Source organism: Malaclemys terrapin, chromosome 11 (assembly GCF_027887155.1).
Source record: "Malaclemys terrapin pileata isolate rMalTer1 chromosome 11, rMalTer1.hap1, whole genome shotgun sequence".
Taxonomy (NCBI): domain Eukaryota; kingdom Metazoa; phylum Chordata; order Testudines; family Emydidae; genus Malaclemys; species Malaclemys terrapin.
In genome coordinates, this window is record NC_071515.1 from 29,417,124 (window position 1) to 29,435,740 (window position 18,617).

The 18,617-nt window shown below is 42.9% G+C and overlaps 2 protein-coding genes across 5 annotated transcripts in view; one reads left to right on the forward strand and one right to left on the reverse strand.

Annotated features, from left to right (window-relative positions):
• Nucleotides 1–5,154, reverse strand: part of PMS1 (PMS1 homolog 1, mismatch repair system component) — a 90,043-nt gene extending 84,889 nt beyond the window's left edge. For both annotated transcript variants that reach the window (XM_054044402.1, XM_054044403.1), the window contains exons 1-2: nucleotides 5,073–5,154; nucleotides 857–1,013 (exon numbers count right to left, since the gene is read on the reverse strand). In XM_054044402.1, coding sequence (XP_053900377.1) covers nucleotides 857–988 — 132 coding nt within the window. In that variant the 5' untranslated portion in view covers nucleotides 989–1,013; nucleotides 5,073–5,154. The remainder of the gene's footprint in view (nucleotides 1–856; nucleotides 1,014–5,072) is intronic.
• A 59-nt stretch (nucleotides 5,155–5,213) lies between these two features.
• ORMDL1 (ORMDL sphingolipid biosynthesis regulator 1) lies at nucleotides 5,214–18,437 on the forward strand. 3 transcript variants are annotated; one of them, XM_054043717.1, is made up of 5 exons: nucleotides 5,214–5,333; nucleotides 7,104–7,297; nucleotides 9,861–10,040; nucleotides 13,034–13,185; nucleotides 15,397–18,437. In XM_054043717.1, the coding sequence occupies exons 3-5, from the start codon at nucleotides 9,867–9,869 to the stop codon at nucleotides 15,530–15,532; spliced, it is 462 nt and encodes a 153-aa protein (XP_053899692.1). In that variant the 5' UTR covers nucleotides 5,214–5,333; nucleotides 7,104–7,297; nucleotides 9,861–9,866; the 3' UTR covers nucleotides 15,533–18,437. The 3 variants fall into 3 exon arrangements, with proteins under 3 accessions (XP_053899692.1, XP_053899693.1, XP_053899691.1); XM_054043718.1 differs by lacking the exon at nucleotides 7,104–7,297 and having other exon boundaries at nucleotides 9,847–10,040; XM_054043716.1 differs by lacking the exon at nucleotides 7,104–7,297.
• Nucleotides 18,438–18,617: the final 180 nt, after the last annotated feature.

Here is an 18,617-nt window from a genome sequence, read left to right on the forward strand (position 1 = left end):
ATCAGTGATATTTTGTACTTAGCAAAGAATTTGTGTTATTTTTCATTAGCTGAAATATTTCAAGAATAGAAAAATTTACTGCATCAAGAGAAACTGATCTATTTGCCAAGTATTTTTGTCTGGGAAAGAAAGCATTGTTTTCTTCTAGGTAACATGCTAACTTTTAAAATATCCTGTTAAAAAATATTATAAAAGGTACTAATACATTGTTCTGACTAGTACCATCTGAAGACTTTGAAAAAATAAGAAGTTAAATGTTTTTGTGACAAAAGCCTGAAAAACAGCCTTTGACATGGCCAGTGACAACATTTTTCATACTTGTTTTTCTACTGCATGCCAAGATTGCAAACTATTAATCAGATGTGAAATGTGACAACTGTGTAAAATTCCATTGACTTCAGTGGGGCTCTAAATGGGCATGGAGATCCACAGGTGGTTTTCTTTGCAAGAACGGGGTATAGGTGTTTGCACATTTGTCCCCATAACTGTGAAAACTAAACTAGTATGGCCAACAAACTCTAAACAAGCAACTGTTCAGTCAGAGTCATTTCTGGTGTTTTTATAAAGACAGATATGTTAAAGCAAGTTTACAATGAGTCATTAGGTCTGCTCATTGGCCCAAATTATGTCCTCAGTTACACCCCTACATGCCCAGTGACTTTAAATGGGATGCACAGATGTAACTCCTGGCAGAATTTTGCCCATTAACTTTAGCATTAAAATATGCACATTTATAAACGATATATATTTTTAAAAGGAGACTTTTACACCCTTTCATAACACAGGAGAAATTTCCCCAGTATATTACCATCCAGTTTTCCATCTTAAGTCTAACTTAGTACCAGGGAAGACTTACCAGTTTAATATCAATACTTGTGGCATTGGCATCCAAGGAATTCTCTATCAGCTCCTTCACTACACTGACAACTGATGTGATCACTTGAGAACTTGAAAGGAGACGGACAGTTTCTGCTGGCAACTGCTTCATCCCTGGGCTTTTAGAATCAGGGGAGCTTGATGGAAAGAGATGATAAAACAAGAATTTAAAGACTGTATTACAAACATGATATTTCTATTCAATCACTTTTCAATTATCAGTATGACTACATTTAGTTAGGTGAATCGTGCAATTAGGGAAACAGTACCAACTATATATTCACAAGGAGAGATCTTGTGTAGGGTCAGGCCCTATATCAGAAAACACTAGTTTGACAGTAGAGAACTTCTACGTTAGACAATGCAAGGATTCAGAGTAATACTAAACAATGGGCAAAACAGTACATAGTCCCATGGTTATCTTTTCAGGTTCATTTGTTTTCTGTTCAATACTAATGTGAGCACTTACATGTTCCTTGACTAAATGATTACAGCATATGGTCCTGATCCTACAATCAGATCTGTATAGGTGGACCCCTCTTGCCCATGAGGAGCCCGGGATTGGTGCCAAAATCTGAAAATCACAAACCCCTCTTTTTTCTAACCCTTCTGAGATCAGCCTTTTTAAAATCTACCTAAAATTACTGAGCCAAATTCTGTGCTCAGATATGCAGGTGTAACACATACTGACTTAACTGGAGTTATGTACAATCTAAGAGCAGAATATGGCCCACAGAGGGTTGGGTTTTGGTCTGTTAGAAATGGTCATATTCAGTGACAGTGTGGACTAGGGCAGAAGCATGAGAATAGAAGCCAAGGACTCCAAAACTCAATCCTGACTCTTCTGTAGACTCACCATGTGCCTCAAGCAGGTCATTAATTTCTCTGTCTCTCAATATCCCTTATCAGTAAAATGGGAATAATACTTACCATACCCGCCACAAAGGGGTGCTATTATTACTTATGAAACACTTACATATTGCCATAAAACATACATGGTGCTTTACAAATAAAGATAAAGACAAACTCCCTGCACTGAAGTGTTCACAATCTAACATCCTGATCCTGCAAATGCTTATGCATGTATTTACCGTTACACACCTTGAAGCTAATTATACTCACATGTAAAGTAAATGCATAACTGCAGAATTGGGGCAATAAGGTGGATATTAGTTAATGTTTATACAGCTCTTTAAAGATTTAAATTGTTATATACATGCAAACTATAATATTATAGGCTTTGTCTTTAAAAAGGACAGTGTCAGAGAATTTCAATAAGTATTCCAAATAATTTTTAACTACTGATTTTACAGTGTCCTCTCAGACGCTTGAGCATTTCCTCTGCCAAGTTTATCCTTCATCAGTTGGCAAATATTGATATTTCCCCACTGTGTTTTAAATTGAAATTAGCATGGCTGATTGTGTAAAAACAAAACAAAAAATCCCAACTTCAGCCTGCTGAATGACCACGAGTATCACTGGCACTAAGTTCTGGGGAAAGTATATGTTGACAGAAGAAGTGGTGGAGCTATAGAAGGGATCTCAGCCATAGCTATTCATGCACAACAGCCCCACATCTTGCCCCCTTCCTCTGTGAGAGCAGATGACTCTATGCAGAGGATACTCCATAGGATAGTGATAAAACTCACAATCTAACATAGGGTGCACACTGCCTGCACACCATGGAGTCCAGCTCCACATGACCTACCTGAAGCTGACTTCAGAGGAAGAGAGGAGGAAGGAGGGCGGCTACATAGACTGCTCCATAAGGACATGGGAGCAGTTCTGATGCAGCTCTGAACACCTAGATCAGGGGCGGGCAAACTTTTTGGCCTGAGGGTTTCCAAAATTGTATGGAGGGCTGGCTAGCAGAGGCTGTGCCTCCCCAAACAGCCAGGTGTGGTCCGGTCCTGCCCCCTATCCGACCCTCCTGCTTCTCGCTCCCTGACAGCCCCCCTGGGACTCCTGCCCCATCCAACCCACCGTTCCCTGTCCCCTGACAGCCCCCGGAACCCCTGCCCTGACTGCCCCATCCAACCACCCCTTCTCCCTGACCATCCCCGGAACCCCTGCCCCTGACTGCCCCCCACCGCCCCATCCAACCCCCCCCCCTTCCTGACTGCCCCCATTCAACCCCGTTCCCCCACCCTCTGACCGCCCTGACCCCTGTCCACACACACCCCTGACTACCACCCCGAACTCCCCTGCCTTCTATCCAACCCCCCCCTGCTCCCTGCCCCCTTACCGTGCCTGGAGCACCGGTGGCTGGAGGCACTACAGTCGTGCCTCCCAGAGCACCAGGACAGGCAGCCATGCCGCCTGACTGGAGCCAGCCACCCCACCGCACAGCACAGAGCACCAGGTCAGGCTGGGCTCTGCAGCTGCACTACCCCAGGAGCTCGCAGCCCTGCTGCCCAGAGCATTGCGCCGGTGGCAGAGCGAGCGGAGGTTGCGGCGGAGGGGGAACAGCAGGGGAGGGACTGGGGGGCGGGCCAGGAGCTCAGGGGCCGGGCAGGAGGGTCCCGCGGGCCGTAGTTTGCTACCTCTGCCCTAGATGGAGGATTTCTTTCCTCCACACCAATGCCCTTATAGAGAAAAAGGCACTTGGACTGGGCTGTGGAAAGCGGACTGGTCTTTATGTATCAGTCACAGAGACCTCCCTTCAAGCTGGGCATCCTTCTGCCTGTTCATTAAGAGTAGTCAGTCTTTAAATAAAAAAGACAAGATAATTTGTCTCATAGGACAAGGGCAAAGATCAAAAGGTGGCAGAGCTGGACTCTGGTGGTTAAATCATACACCAGGGATCGGCAACCTTTCAGAAGTGGTGTGCCGAGCCTTCATTTATTCACTCTAATTTAAGGTTTTGTGTGCTAGTAATACATTTTAACATTTTTAGAAGGTTTCTTTTTATACATCTATAATATGTAACTATACTAAACTACTGTTGTATGTAAAAGTAAATAAGGTTTTAAAATGTTTAAGAAGCTTCATTTAAAATTAAATTAAAATGCAGAGCCCCCTGGACCAGTGGCCAGGACCTGGGCAGTGTGAGTGCCACTGAAAATCAGCACGCGTGCCATAGGTTGCCTGCCCCTGCCATACACACTCAACCAAAGCAGGGCATATGTGGAAACTGGTTGAATCACAATTGTTGTGAGGGTCATAAATTTGAATCTCTGGATTTGGCACGTGAAAATTTCAACCATAATGTTACTTTAACAGTATGTGTATGGGGAAGGGGAAAGGAGTTGTTACCCCCATTAGCTGATAATACAGTGTATATCTACTTCTAAGATAATCACTACAGCCATGAAAACTTCATGCTTTGGAAAAACTGTTGCAAAAACTAACCATACACACAGGCCTCTCTCAAGTCCCTAGCCTGTTCTATTCTATATAGATTATTATACCTCACCCATCACCATAGTGTCTGAGTGCCTTCCAGTAGTGTGTTTTTCAAATATAGATGCTGCTATGTGTTTGTTAGAGAAGGCAGGTCAAAGAAGTGCACCTATTACCTGGAGAAAAAAAATCGGTGAAGGTTTGTGATGGTCCTTAGTTCTTGGTCTTAGGCTGACCCTGAAAAAACTCTGTTTACTGCATTGTCTGCCACCTCCATCCCCTCCCCCTCTTTTAAACTCTTCCCCTCCCCTCTTTTAAACCCACATTTACCTGCTTATCTCACAATTTAGTATCATTTCACTTGTACTGTGGTACGTTATTCACATCAAAACGTGGAACTACACAAATGAAGTGACAGCAAATACCAGTAAAGCTAACAATCCAATGTCATTTTAAACTCCCTGCACTAGTCAATGAAACGTGCCCCCCTCAGCCTGTGCTCTCCTCGCCACCTCCTGGGCCTTGCTGAGGTATGTGACAGCACCACCCAGTTGTTCACCTCAGGCCTCGATTCCAGAGGAGCTGAGGGAAGACCCACAACTCCCGCTACACTCGGCAGAGGCTGCTCGGCGTTTCTGAACATCAGGCTCCTAAAGTCTCGCCCCCGGCCTTTCCCCCGGGGCCAGGCCAAGGCACTTGTCTCTGCCCTTCCCGCTGTTACCTGTGGCCTGGCGGAGGCAAACAGCGACCCCAGACAAAACACTGCTGCACGTGCTGCGCTAGAGCCGCCTTGCAGCCCAAAGAGCAACCCAGTGCCGCCCATCAGCGCCTGCAAGCTAGCGCCGCTCCATTACCTGCCGCTCCCGCCGTGCCCGGCTCCCGCGTCCCGGCTCCGGAGCGCTCTGCAGCGCGGAGCTCGGAAGGCCCCAGGGCGGAGCGGTGGCCCCGCCTCGCTGCTGGCCCCGCCTCCCCCAGCTTGCACCACTGGGCGGCTGGCGTGTACGGCAGCAGCGCCGCGCTCCGCAGCGGGCAACCCGCCGGAGAGCTGTTGGAAGAGGCGAGCTCGGCAGCGGGGCGATCGGTTCGGCGCCGCGGAGGGGAGGCGAGCCCAGGCGGTAGGTCCCCCCTTGCTGTGGATCGGCCGGAGCAGCGGGGAGGAGGGTTGTGCCCAGGGGAAAGGGGGCTGCCGTAGTTGTGCGAGGTGATTTGTGTACAACCTAGATCCAAAGGGCCCCACAAAGAGAGCTGCACCGCCGGTAACAAAGCAGCAGCAGGCCCCTGCACACACACAATCTCTTGCACTGGGGCTTGGATAGGGGCCTACCCCTGTTTTTCTATAAAGGCTCCTACCTTTCAGTGCATGGGATTTATGCCCTGCGGCAAAATCTCTGCCCTGCAGCAAATGGATCTAGCTTGCTTGCGGGCTTTGAGGTGTGCCTTTGCCCTGATTGTAGGTCAGATTGGCCACGGTGGACCAGAAAACGAAACGAAGGTGAAGTTTTCAGATTCACACTGAATACAGGTAGCTAGAGTCAGGATCTAGAGTGGCTGTTGTCTGTGAGTGAAGCTGCTTTGTAGAGAGTGTGTGTAATCTCCCATGCCGCAATCAGCAAAATAGCGACGATGCATGATACATTTTTGGGGAGTGGGGAGGGGTTAAAAGGTTGTACCCGTATCTGCCTCTCAGTTGGGCTATAGAATAGCTGGCCTCTTGTTTTAACAGGGAACTCATTGCTAACATATGATGGAAGGATAGATATCCCTCCTTTCAACGATTGGAGCCTGCCTTAAAAACTCTGTATTCACGTAGTCAAGAACTAAAGCATTTTACAGGTCAGGGGACACTCACTGTTTTCTGAAACGTTTTAAAATTCCGTGGGCCAGATTCTAATCTCTGTTACCCTGAAGACTGTATCTGGAATTAATTCCATTGGCTTCACTGGGTTTGCTCTGGATTCAGGCAGGTGTGACATCAGAATCCGATCTCTCTTTGGTAAATTGTGTGTGACGATGAAGCTAGAAGGGGCAAAAACAATAGCGCAACACTTAACTTGATAAATGGCTTTTCAAACAGATTAACTGTAGCAGTGGCCACTATATGTGAAGCATATGTGAAGAGAACATAAGAACGGCCATCTAGCCCAGTATCCTGTCTTCTGACAGTGGCCAATGCCAGGTGCCCTAGAGGGAATGAACAGAACAGGTTATCATCAAGTGATGCATCCCTTGTCACCCATTCCCAGCTTTTGGCAAACAGAGGCTAGGGACACCATCCCTGCCCATCCTCGCTAATACCATTGATGGACCTATCCTCCATGAATTTATCTAGTTCTTTTTTGAAGCCTGTTATAGTCTTGGCCTTCGCAACATCCTCTGGCAAGGAGTTCCACAGGTTGACTGTGTGTTGTGTGAAAAAAATATGTCCTTTCATTTGTTTTAAGCCTGCTGCCTATTAATTTCATTTGGTGACCTCTAGTTCTTGTGTTATGAGAAGAAGTAAATAAAACTTCCTTATTTACTTTCTCCACACCAGTCATGATTTTATAGACCTCTATCATATCCCCCCTTAGTTGTCCCTTTTCCAAGCTGAAAAGTCCCAGTTTTATTAATCTCTCCTCATATGGCAGCTGTTCCACACCCTAATAATTTTTGTTGCCCTTTTCTGAACCGTTTCCAAGTCCCATATATCTTTTTTGAGATGGGGTGACCATCTGCACGCAGTATTCAAGATGTGGGCATACCATGGATTTATATAGAGGCAATATGATATTTTCTGTCTTATTATCTATCCCTTTCTTAAGGGGGGTGGGAATTGTTTTGCTTTTAAACATTCTGTAACTGGTTTTTCATTAATCAGATCTTAATGTGAAGTTTCTGTTTTACAGTTGTGCTGTACTGTTCTCTAAGGCTAGGTCTACATTACCCGCCTGAATCGGCGGGTAGAAATCGACCTCTCGGGGATCGATTGACGCGACAATCGATCCCCAAATCGGCGCTCTTACTCCACCAGCGGAGGTGGGAGTAAGCGCCGCCGACAGAAAGCCGCAGAAGTCGATTTTTCCGCCGTCCTCACAGCGGGGTAAGTCGGCTGCGATACGTCGAATTCAGCTACGCTATTCACGTAGCTGAATTTGCGTATCTTAAATCGACTCCCCCCTGTAGTGTAGATGTACCCTCAGGCTCTAGCTAGCTTGGAAAAGCCCTTACTGCAGCATGGTACCAAACGGGGTTAAAAAAAAAAAAAAAGTCAGTAGCACTAAATCACTTCTGCCCCATTTATCCCTGCCCAGCCTCAGCACCCAACATGGGAGAGGCAGCATCAGCTTGTGGACTAGAAACACAATTTATCTTAAATATACACTGAAAATAGAACTAACAATTGGAGTTTGACTAGGAGGTCTCTTGGTCAGGGGCCATCTGTAAAAGAAAAGGAACTATAGTCCTACTTGTCAGACTGAGGGGATGGCACCTAGAATCCCTGAAATCAGAGGACCAACTAATTCCTTTTTCATTCTGAGACAGTAAACTGCATGGAATTCGAGTTTACTGTATGTGTCTTTCATCTGACATCTTAGAACTGAGCTCTCACCAGCTTGCATTGACAATGAAAAATATATGAGGCTTTTCATAAGAGTACGGATTGCACTATTCTCACTGCCTAATATGTCCTCTTTCCCCTCAGTTCCCCAACGATGGTCACCTCTCATATGTGCATCTCATACACCTTTTTCTGAAATGTGCTGAATGCCATTTGGCTGCTGCCTTCCACTCTAGAGGTGGCTGCCTTTCTGTGGTGCGGCATGTAGAACTTTAAAGTGCATTGAGATGAAAAGTTATATAATTTTATATCAATTAATAGTTTATAAAGAATAGTTCATCCATTGTGTTTCATTCCTCTTAAAAAGTTTCAATGTGCCAAAATATGGCTTGTATTCTGGCCAGAACCAGGAGGTATACCAGAATGTGGTATACCAGAACTCATCTTTGTGGGTGAGAGAGAGAGTCTCTTATCAAGCCGATTAAATAAGAAGACATTGCAGAGGCAAAGACCTGGGTGATTTCTACAATTTATATACAGTACTAGAACAATCTAGATTCTCCTTTTAAACTGTGGTGTTGATGGTGGGGACCACTACCACATTTGTAGGCAGAGAGTGTTTCTGATTTGAGCGTTATAATTCATCATTTGCACGTGCAGATTTGGAAATAGGTTTGTGTAAGAACTCACTGCAAACAGCATCATCCCAGATGAATCTGTGGTTTGCAAGATCGATCTATCTATCTATCTAATCTTGCTAGGCTGATAACTTTGGTTGGCTTCTTTTAGGCGGAAAGAAATAAATTTTTCTAGGAAATTAATAGAAGTAGTTCTAGCCTTACAGGCCATGACAGCATGAACCGGGAAGCATTTTTTTTAACAAGTGGTGGCTAAAAATGGAAGATGTCATTTTAGTACCCAGGACCAATGGTGTTGGGCAGAGGAGGGTAGGGACTTCTCCAGTAAATACTATCTGCTCCACCTCAGGTGCCTCACAGGCAAGTAATTAAAACTTAAATATTAAAATTATTGTGAAGGACTTTTCACTTAGAGATCTCAAATCACTTTACAAACATTAAGCCAAACAAAACCCTGTCAGTTAGGAAAACTGAGGTACAGAATGCTTGAGTTATTCTAGTATCTGAATCATGAAGTCATGGTTGGGTGTTTTTTTGTTTTGTTTTTTTAAGTAACAAATTGCAAATCCCGGTGGTAATTGAACCTGGTGATAGCTACAAACGTGGCTGAGAGGTCTTTTTGTTTAGACTATTTCCATCACTTCACACTGATTGAACTGGCATTGTAGTCTTCAGAGTGATGTTTGGGGGTGTGGTGTGGATGATTGTGTTGAATTTGTGTGTGGGTTATGTTGCACTGGGAGAGTTGTATGGATTTGTGCGGGTGGAGAATGAGGGGTTTGTGCTGCATGTGTCGGGTGATTGTGTTTGTGTTGGTGCTGGAAGATATGTGTTGATTTGTGTGGGTGGCAGTTGGACGCACAGGTGTTGCAGTTGGTACAAATATTCCACCATGCGTGCAGTCTCCCTCATACAACCTAATGAAATTGTCACATGCACATTTTCTGTACAGTAAGGGTGGTGACTGGTTGAATTACCTATGATGTAACAATGGTCTCTAGGCACTTGGCATAACATACATACAAGTCATACTGTAGCTGTACACCACATAGGTGTAATTCGTAAAGTTAAAATGGGTGAGAACTTAAGAATTGGACAGTAACAGACCATGAATCCCAGCGATGACTCAACCTGGGAATATTATGAACTTCAACCACGGTTGTAACTGTTTCTATCACTACATACTGACACTTTGGACATTCTAGGCTTCAGAATGGCAGTCCTCAAATATTGTTGTATAGATATTCAAGATCAAACTATGAGTCAATGTCAGAAGACAGAACTCTTGACTTCAAAGTCCTGTGTTCTACCCCAATACACATGCTCTTCCTAGCAATGTTACCCCATTATATATTATTTATAAGGATAGTCTCTCTCCTGGTCTTAAAATTAGATGTGGGATATACTGAATATCTCTGATATCACAGGATTCATATATTAGTCTTCATACAGTTTTATTTTTATAGAACAAAATGAACGTAGGAGTTGCCCATAGTGAGGTAAATCCAAACACCAGGGTGATGAACAGTCGTGGAATGTGGCTGACATATGCACTTGGAGTTGGTATGCTTCATATTGTTTTGCTCAGCATTCCCTTCTTCAGTGTTCCTGTTGCATGGACCTTAACAAATGTGATTCACAATCTGGTGAGTACAGAACTCTGTCTTATAACATACATTAAGAAATTAATTGGCATTTATGTACGTACGTACACCTCTACCCCGATATAACGCGACCCGATATAACACGAATTCGGATATAATGCGGTAAAGCAGTGCTCGGGGGGTGGGGGGGGGGCTGCGCACTCCGGTGGATCAAAGCAAGTTCGATATAATGCGGTTTCACCTATAATGCGGTAAGATTTCTTGGCTCCCGAGGACAGCGTTATATCAAGGTAGAGGTGTATATATGTTTGTGTGATGTAGAAGAGGAGAAAGATACAATCGACTCTAGGTTGTGTAGACAATGAAATCCTAAGTGGCCAAACAAACTCTCTTATCTTCTGCAGTGAGCTTACTCACAATCCAGAGTGTTAGGCATTTACAGGGGAAGGAACAATAGGTTACTGTTTGTAAAAAGGGCAAAAAAACAGAGAAGGTAAATGATGGGATTATTGATTTTAGTGTTCAACCAAAAGCCTTTGAATCGGGGAAACAGTTTAAAATGTTTTTAAAAGCGTTTAGAAAACTAAACCAGAATGTTACAAAGCAAGCCAATTGGCATTTATGATAATAGCTATGCACTCTGTTCTATTTGTAAGTAGATAAGTCTTAAATATTAGTGAGAGTAGCACACATTGAGGAGAACGTATCGTGTGTGTAACCCCCTGGTATTAGCTATTAATCTAGTTGAAGAACTCTGAGGCAACGGAAAAAAAAAAATACAGCATTTTACACAATACTTTGATGGGCTTTATGCTTCTTGTTTACACTTTGGAAGAAGGGATTATATTAGCTCTGCATAATTTAAAAAGAAACTCCTATCTTCACGCACGGCCTGATCCAACCCTCACTGAAGGCAACAGAATGATAACTGACTTCAGTGGACTTTCGTTCAGGATTATAATTAAAATATTTGACCCAGATCCTGAAAACACGTAAGCAGTTATTCAGTGGTACTACTGATTTGTATAAAATTACTCATGTGCATAAGTGTGTGCCCACGCAGAGCCTTGAAAAATAATTCTCGTAGAGTCATAGAATTTAAAACTGGAAGATGATCTAGTGGTCCCGAGTCTGACCTCCTATATATCACAGACCACCAACACCATCCAGCATCTGTGCACTAAACCCAACAACCAAAATTAGACTGAAGTATGACAGCCCAGAGGAGACTAGACTATTATGTGCCACAGGCAGAGAGTTGGAAGGACCGAGGTGCACCAGTGCTCAAGGCCCCCACAATAGTAGGGAAATTATTAAGTGAGATATACCCAGACAATCTGGGCAACTAACTCACACCCACATGCTACAGGGAAGGCAAAAAAACCCAAAGTCACTGCCAATCTGACCTGAAAAAAATGCCTTTTCTTTTTGCTCAAACTAGCAAAACTTTTCTGTTTTAGGATGCCATCATTTTGCAGTGCTCATTTAAAATTTGTAGATGTGAGTATAAATGTTATGTCAAGGTTAGAGAACCAGGGGCCACAGTCCATCAGCTTGTGCCATAATTGAGATTAATTATCTAGTATCCTGAGACCAGCAACAACCCAGTATCAACAATAAGGGCATGTCTACACATACAGTGCTCCTGTTGGCATAATAAAACCACCTTAGTGAGGAATGGTAGCTGTGTCAGCAGGAGTCAGTGTAACTTACGTCGCTCGGGGGGTGATTTATTCACACCCTTGAAGGACATAAGTTATGCCAACATAAGCTGTAGCGTAGACATAGCCTAAGACTTTTCCCTAGATAGTGGCAGATCATGTAAAGATTGCTATCTTAAGAAAGGGTGCTGTCCTAAAAATGCAGTGTGAGCATAGTTCTATTCAAGGGCTCATTTTACTAACTTGACCAGGATCGGCAACCTTTGGTACGCGGCCCGCCAGGGTAAGCCCCGTGGTGGGCCAGGCCAGTTTATTTATCTGCCGCATCTGCTCCCACTGGCCATGGTTTGCCGTTCCAGGCCAATGGGGGCTGCGGGAAGAGGCATGGGCCGAGGGATGTGCGGGCCGCTGCTTCCTACAGCCCCCATTGGCCTGGAATGGCGAACCACAGCCAGTGGGAACCGCGATTGGCCGAACCTGCGGACGCAGCAGATAAACAAGCCGTTCCAGCTGGGCAGGGGGCTTACCCTGGCGGGCCGCGTGCCAAAGGTTGCGGATCCCTAGAGTAGGGTAAAAGTTACCAACGGGGCTTCATCACATTCTCTTCTTCACTACTGACTTTAATATTGTGTTTTATGACTACTGATTAGTAGCCCTGAACTTGTTAGAGCTCTTATTTATAGTCTGTTCCATCATATAATCTTTGCTGTGTAATCTAGTGCGGTGCTTCTCAAAGCCGGTCCGCCACTTGTGCAGGGAAAGCCCCTGGCGGTCCGGGCTGCTTTGTTTACCTGCCGCATCAGCAGGTTTGGTCGATCTCGGCTCCCACTGGCCACGGTTCACCTCTCCAAGCCAATGGGGGATGCAGGAAGGGCAGCCAGCACATCCCTCGGCCCATGCCGCTTCCCGCAGCCCCCATTGGCCTGGAGCGGCGATCCGCGCCCAGTGGGAGCCGCGATCGGCCGAACCTGCTGACACGGCAGGTAAAGAAAACTGGCCTGGACTGCCAGGGGCTTTCCCTGCACAAGTGGCGGCCCGACTTTGAGATGCACTGATCTAGTGGGCATGAGACTGGGAACCAGGAATCTTTGGTTCTAATCTTGGCTTTGCAATTGACCTGCCGACCTTGAGCAAGTCACTTCAGTTCTTTGTGTATCTTTCTCCTTCAGCCCTCATGTCCCCTTCTCCCTGTTTCTATGCTTTGTCTGTCCAGGTTGCAAACTCTTCATGGCACGAACTCTCTTACTATGTGCCTATACCTGTGCCTAGCACAATATAGCTCTGATCTCCGATGGGGCCCTGAAGAGGCTACAGTAATGCAAAACATTAATAATAATAATAAATGCCACTTTTTACAAAAATTTCTTTCCCCAGGGAATGTATGTATTCTTACATGCAGTAAAGGGAACTCCTTTTGAAACACCTGACCAAGGGAAAGCCAGGCTGCTAACACACTGGGAGCAACTGGACTATGGAGTACAATTTACATCCTCACGAAAATTCTTCACAATCTCTCCAATAATTCTGTGAGTTCTGAACTGTTAGAATGATTCTATCTTGTGTTTGTGTGTACTTGAATTTTAATAGAATATATATATTTGGAATAAAAATCTTCAATTAATCAATTAGTGAGAGTTTACATCTGTTAAATCTTTTTCCTAACTTATTTTTGTTTCTATTTGATAGATTTAGAGAGCATGTGTTTGGAGATTAAATTAGTTTAGTCATTCTTTTCCATGCAGTTTTGAACCCCATTATTGAAATAGAGGCCCAATTTAGCAAATTTTAAAAAGCAAAAGGGTCTGTAGAATTGGGCTCTTTATGAAGCTTAACAGTACATTTTCCTTATAAAGTACCATGTGCATGCTGAAAACAGTAACTCAAGTCTTAGCATTTGTGATTTTATCTTTTGTAAGCATCAAAAGTGCCTATCTCACATTTTCTATGAACTTTGCCATACTTCTTCATGAGTCAGATCCATAGCACTTCATGTCAGTTTTGCATTCTGCTAGTAAGACTGTTTCTATTTACACAAGTTATGTAATAGTGTAAATATAGTTGATTAGCAACTTCAGACACCCCAACCAGTGTTGACGGAATTGTAACGGCAACAAATATGCAAATAGAAGGAAAGTCAATTAAGTACTAAGGGACCAATCCTACAAAGTGCTAAGCCGCACTTGCAGGATCGTGTCCTACTCCGCATTTGAAAAACTAATCAGACACCTAGTAGCCCAAGGACTGAATCTACTAGTAAGCAGCCAGATTTAGTGATATGTAGCCACCAGCAAGGTCCAAGGACAGTGTGCTGATGAGAGACCTATCCTTGTCTCCAGCTGCTGAGAAGCAAGGAGCATGCCAGGATTCCCAGCTGCCCAGGGCCTCCAGAGGCTTATATGGAAGATGGCTAGTTGTTTTTGATAGAAGGAAGCCTCAAGTTTTGTTTTTCTGGCTCTTGGGGAAAAGGTCTTTCTTGCTGTTCTCCACCTCAGAGCCTCCTGGGGGATAGGATGCACGCTGCCCTTTTCCTCCCTAGCCTTCTAGGGGAACGAGGTCTGTGCCAATCTGCCCCATCCCAGAGACTCATTTTTTCTGCCCCTCCTCCCAACCTCAGATTAGTTCAATACCTGCCTCTTGTTGTTCATAGACTTTCTAAGCATCAGCTGAATGAAATTGACCTGATTCTATCCTCAGGATGCTAAATTGCAGCAATTAAACATCTCCGAGTCTTGCTATAGTTGTCCTCTTCTACAGCTTGTAAAAGGTGTTAGCAGCAGCAGCACTGAGCTGCCTGCAGACTTGGAAGGAGAACTCTAAATTGGTTCATATTTAGAAGGCTATTTCAAAATCATCTGGGCAAGAAACCTCTTAAATTTTTAACACTACTACAAAGAAACAGATGTCATCATCTTCTCCATTTTTTTCAGGGAAAGCCTACCACTTGCAAGACATGGCAAGAATGCAAGAGCATTTTTCAAGCCCTGGCTTGCACAATATTTAAAAACATTCCATTACACCATTTTAGGCAAAGAATAGCCCCCCCACATCCCCCCCCCAAAAAAATTCACAATATCACTTTGTTTTGTGGCTCTTTTTAGCAAAGAAGTATACTGTAACAGCAGAAAAAGGGGTGAGAATACAGGTTCAATAAAAGTGTGAGATAGCTGGCAAAAAACTGGAATCTATGGCATGCTCTCTAACTTTTCCAGTTGAACTGGTTGTCAACTAGCTAAATTACAATAGCAAACTTGCAATGGAAACATCAAAAGGGTTGCAGGCTTTTTTTAATACTTTGCTGACTGATCACAGCTATACTCAACCTCTTTGCTTTAGAGGACTTCAAATGCCTTGTCACTGAGTTTAATTAATATTTATGAGAAATTGATTTAGGTTAAAATATAAAACTAATAACACCTTGTGCCATTTAAAACCTGAGTTCTCAGCTGGCCTTGTAACTTTTGAGTTTAAGGACCTCAGGTTGAAAGGGTGGGGGAGGGAAAATCTAGCTTTTGCTTTTCAAAACCCTGACCCTAAGGGTTGTGGGAGAAAGATACTGGGGCCATAATTTGCTGAAAGTATAAAAGCATCTTAAAGCAGGAGAAATGTTTCTGATCTGTCCTTACCCCACTCCCCGAATCCTTTCTTAGTCTCTTGATGACTTTACAATTTTTAAAAATTCTCTTCATTTAACAAAAAACAAGATTTGTCAGCTCTCTTTACTCCCTTTGTTTCTGCAGGTATTTCCTGGCAAGCTTCTATACCAAGTATGATCCAGCACACTTCATCCTAAACACAGCTTCTCTCTTGAGTGTGCTTATCCCCAAGTTGCCACAACTTCATGGTGTGAGAATCTTTGGCATCAACAAATACTAATCGGGAGATGTGAAACTGAAGCGTTCTGACCAAAACCTGCCGTGGCTACTGCTTTTTCTCCGGTGAAGGAAAGGGTAGTCTGCTGTGCCATTTGTCTAGTAACATACAATGAGATACTTTCACACCTGAGATCTAATTGCTACTACTTTGGATGCTGTTTGGAAGACAAGTAGACTTTTACAGGAAGATGCTTCTAAGTATTTAATGTGAATGGTAAATCTTTCAGAGAGAGGTTTTCCGTGAGGAACTGGGCAGGCCCAGCTCTAAAACTTATGCCCAGCCGACACAAGTGACTTGCAAAGAAGGTGTGAATAACTTAGTTGAAATGTAGGGGCAATTTTCACAAATCATCCAGATAGCCATAGTAAAAGCAAAGCAAGTTAATATGTAAACCCAGAATACTCTGTTGAAGAACTGGCGAGGCCTCATGCTTAGATTATGTAAAAGTAGCCAGTTACTGCTTTTGGATTATAAATGGTTCACTTTTGCCAGTTTAAGGGTTGTCTGTCTACCTCAAGGTGTTGCCAACATAGTTGTGGTTTTTTTAAACCTGGTAGCTGCTGTGATCTAATGGAGTACTTTTATGTCTATCTGTTCCTGAGACCTTAGTTACAAAGACATCTCCAGTCTTGTATGTGAACTCAGGGGATTTCTGCATCAGCTTGCTAGCCCACTTTTCATATACTAATGAAATGTGTCAACATTGTTTTATTTGTTTTTACTTTCCAAACAGGGCTGCTAATCTGTTTTGAGAAACTAAAGCACAAAATTTCTAAAAACAGAAAACTTCTTATGGTGTAGATTTGGGCAGTCTTCTTTATTTGACTGGTAGGCCATGTTTTAGTGGTTAAGAGGTCTATAATGGCCTTTTTTTAAGAGGAGGAGAGGCAGTCCAGTTTTACAGGTTGCTGGAATATCCAGTAGAAACCACCTTCTCTAGCTAGTTAAATCACAAAATAAAAGCCCAAACTCTGGTAGTGGGTAAACAGCCAAGCTATAGATCTTACTTCTATGGTCCAGCAGAAGAAAATGTAGGTGTTTGCCTTTCCTGGAACACCTTGACAAGAAACATGCAGGAATCTAAATTTCAGGGGTGACTCCACTACTGTATAGTACTGTACTATCCTTGTGGATAATCAACTCTGTGATTAGAGTGATGGATCTATATGCTGAGGCCTCAGCATTTAGTTTTGTGTCTTGAAAAAGAGAGGTCCTGTAAGATATGCACAGTAACCGCCAAGTGAAAGCAGCTTAGCACATTTTGAACTGGCTTGGATTTTTGGGGGGCAGGAACTTCCTTGGGTTATCATAAGAACTGTGTCCTTTAAGAGCATGGCCCTAGTTTAAGCCTTGGCTACAGGGATTGCACAGGATGCGTTCATGCAGCAAAACCAACGCCTATATAAAGACTTGCCTTGCAAAATTCAATCAAGCATTTAGCCACTGGTGGGCGTATTTGTCTCCCTTATTAGGAGAATTTTTCTGGCTACTTTGGCTGATGAAAGATTGGCTATAGTTTGTCAGCAATGAGCTATGAAACTTCATAGCAACTGAATGGCTCGTATGAACAGATGAATCTTCAAGTTAAACTAATAATTATGAACATAAAGTGATAACTGGCTACTTTACAAAAATCAAGTTTGCATCATAGGGCTATCCTAGCTCTCTGAAAGTGTCTTGTTTTTGAAAATGTTTTATATATAGGATAAATGATAATGATTTTGAGACTGGGAATCATATCAGCATTGTACTTTGTACTTTTGTTCACTTTAGCAAAAAATTTACAACTGGTGATGTGCTTTTGTAAATAGATGGTTGATAGTAACATAGGATTAGTGTTTGAAACACTATGTAAAACTTGCCTAGAATTGAATAGGAAAACCTTTTCAATAATTGTGCAACACATCACTGTAGTAGACTTTTTCCTTTTCTCCTCAGATACTTTTTTCCCCAATGGCTTACATGGCTTACAGAATTTAAAATAATTTGCCCTATGATGGTTTTATTTCTTTGTAGTATAAAATAAGTTGTTCAAAATACACATCTGGCTTTATCTCCTCTGTAAGAACAAAACACCATGTTACATGGTACATTTTACTCCAGCCAGCTATTCAGTTAATGAGGAAACATTAACACACACACTGTACCTTTCCCCATGTAATTTCTACAGATAGCAGTTGAGGGTCTTGTCTCTTTACATCACATACATTGTAGGGTACAACTGACTGATCATATAAGCACATGAAGAAAATAAAACAACTAGTGTTGAGTCTACTTCCAAATTATTAAACACACTTTAATGGGGCAGAGTTGTCAAGGATTAAAAAGCTTACTTGGGAGCCTTTTTAATTCAAGTGCCATCTCAACTCTCAGTAAGTCTTTCCATATCTATGCAAAAAACCAAACAAACGTGAAAGTAAGGGACAAGTATAATACTGATTACATGGATGGAAGTCATCTGGAAGCTTTTGGCGTATCAATATACAATAGGGAGAGCTAGTAGCAATACCTATAGTTAATGTTACCCTGCGTTCTGTTATAAGATTCTTATTGCAGGTATCGGTCTTTCCTTTATAAAACCTTGCATTTCAGCCTGAATGGTTGAAGCTTGATAACTTCTGCAACAAGTGTGGCAAGGCTCTACAGAAAATAGCCTCATTCACTATTATACATGATTCTTTGTACAATCTCCATCCTGTGCACTGAAAGAGGCAGAGGCCTTGTGGGAAAAAATAGTATGTGATGATGTACTGAGGACTGTATCGTAATGGATATGCACAAGGGGGAAAAACTAAGATTGCACATGAAACTTTAACTCTGATATTTCCTAACTTCTGAGTGTTTGACTTTGCAACTTTAACTTTCTTTTAATGTATTTTTAAAATACAATAAATTCATAAGTACAGACTATGTGCACTAACCTAACTAATGTAAATTCTCACAGCCTTTGTAAACTCAAATTTCTTCATAGTTACCTTCTCTATGCAAAATCCTCCTTCAATCATTTCTGCCATAAAGCCCATGACTAATAGTAGGAGAACAGTCACCTAACAAATTTTAAGTTTACATAAAAAGCTATACTTGA

What these genes read in the sequence shown, in the direction of transcription:
- ORMDL1 (XM_054043717.1), top strand. Translation starts at nt 9,867, where the DNA reads ATGAACGTAGGAGTTGCCCATAGTGAGGTAAATCCAAACACCAGGGTG. An exon ending in CAAATGTGATTCACAATCTG is followed by an intron (nt 10,041 to 13,033) that starts GTGAGTACAGAA and finishes TTCTTTCCCCAG; the next exon opens with GGAATGTATGTATTCTTACA. An exon ending in ACAATCTCTCCAATAATTCT is followed by an intron (nt 13,186 to 15,396) that starts GTGAGTTCTGAA and finishes TTGTTTCTGCAG; the next exon opens with GTATTTCCTGGCAAGCTTCT.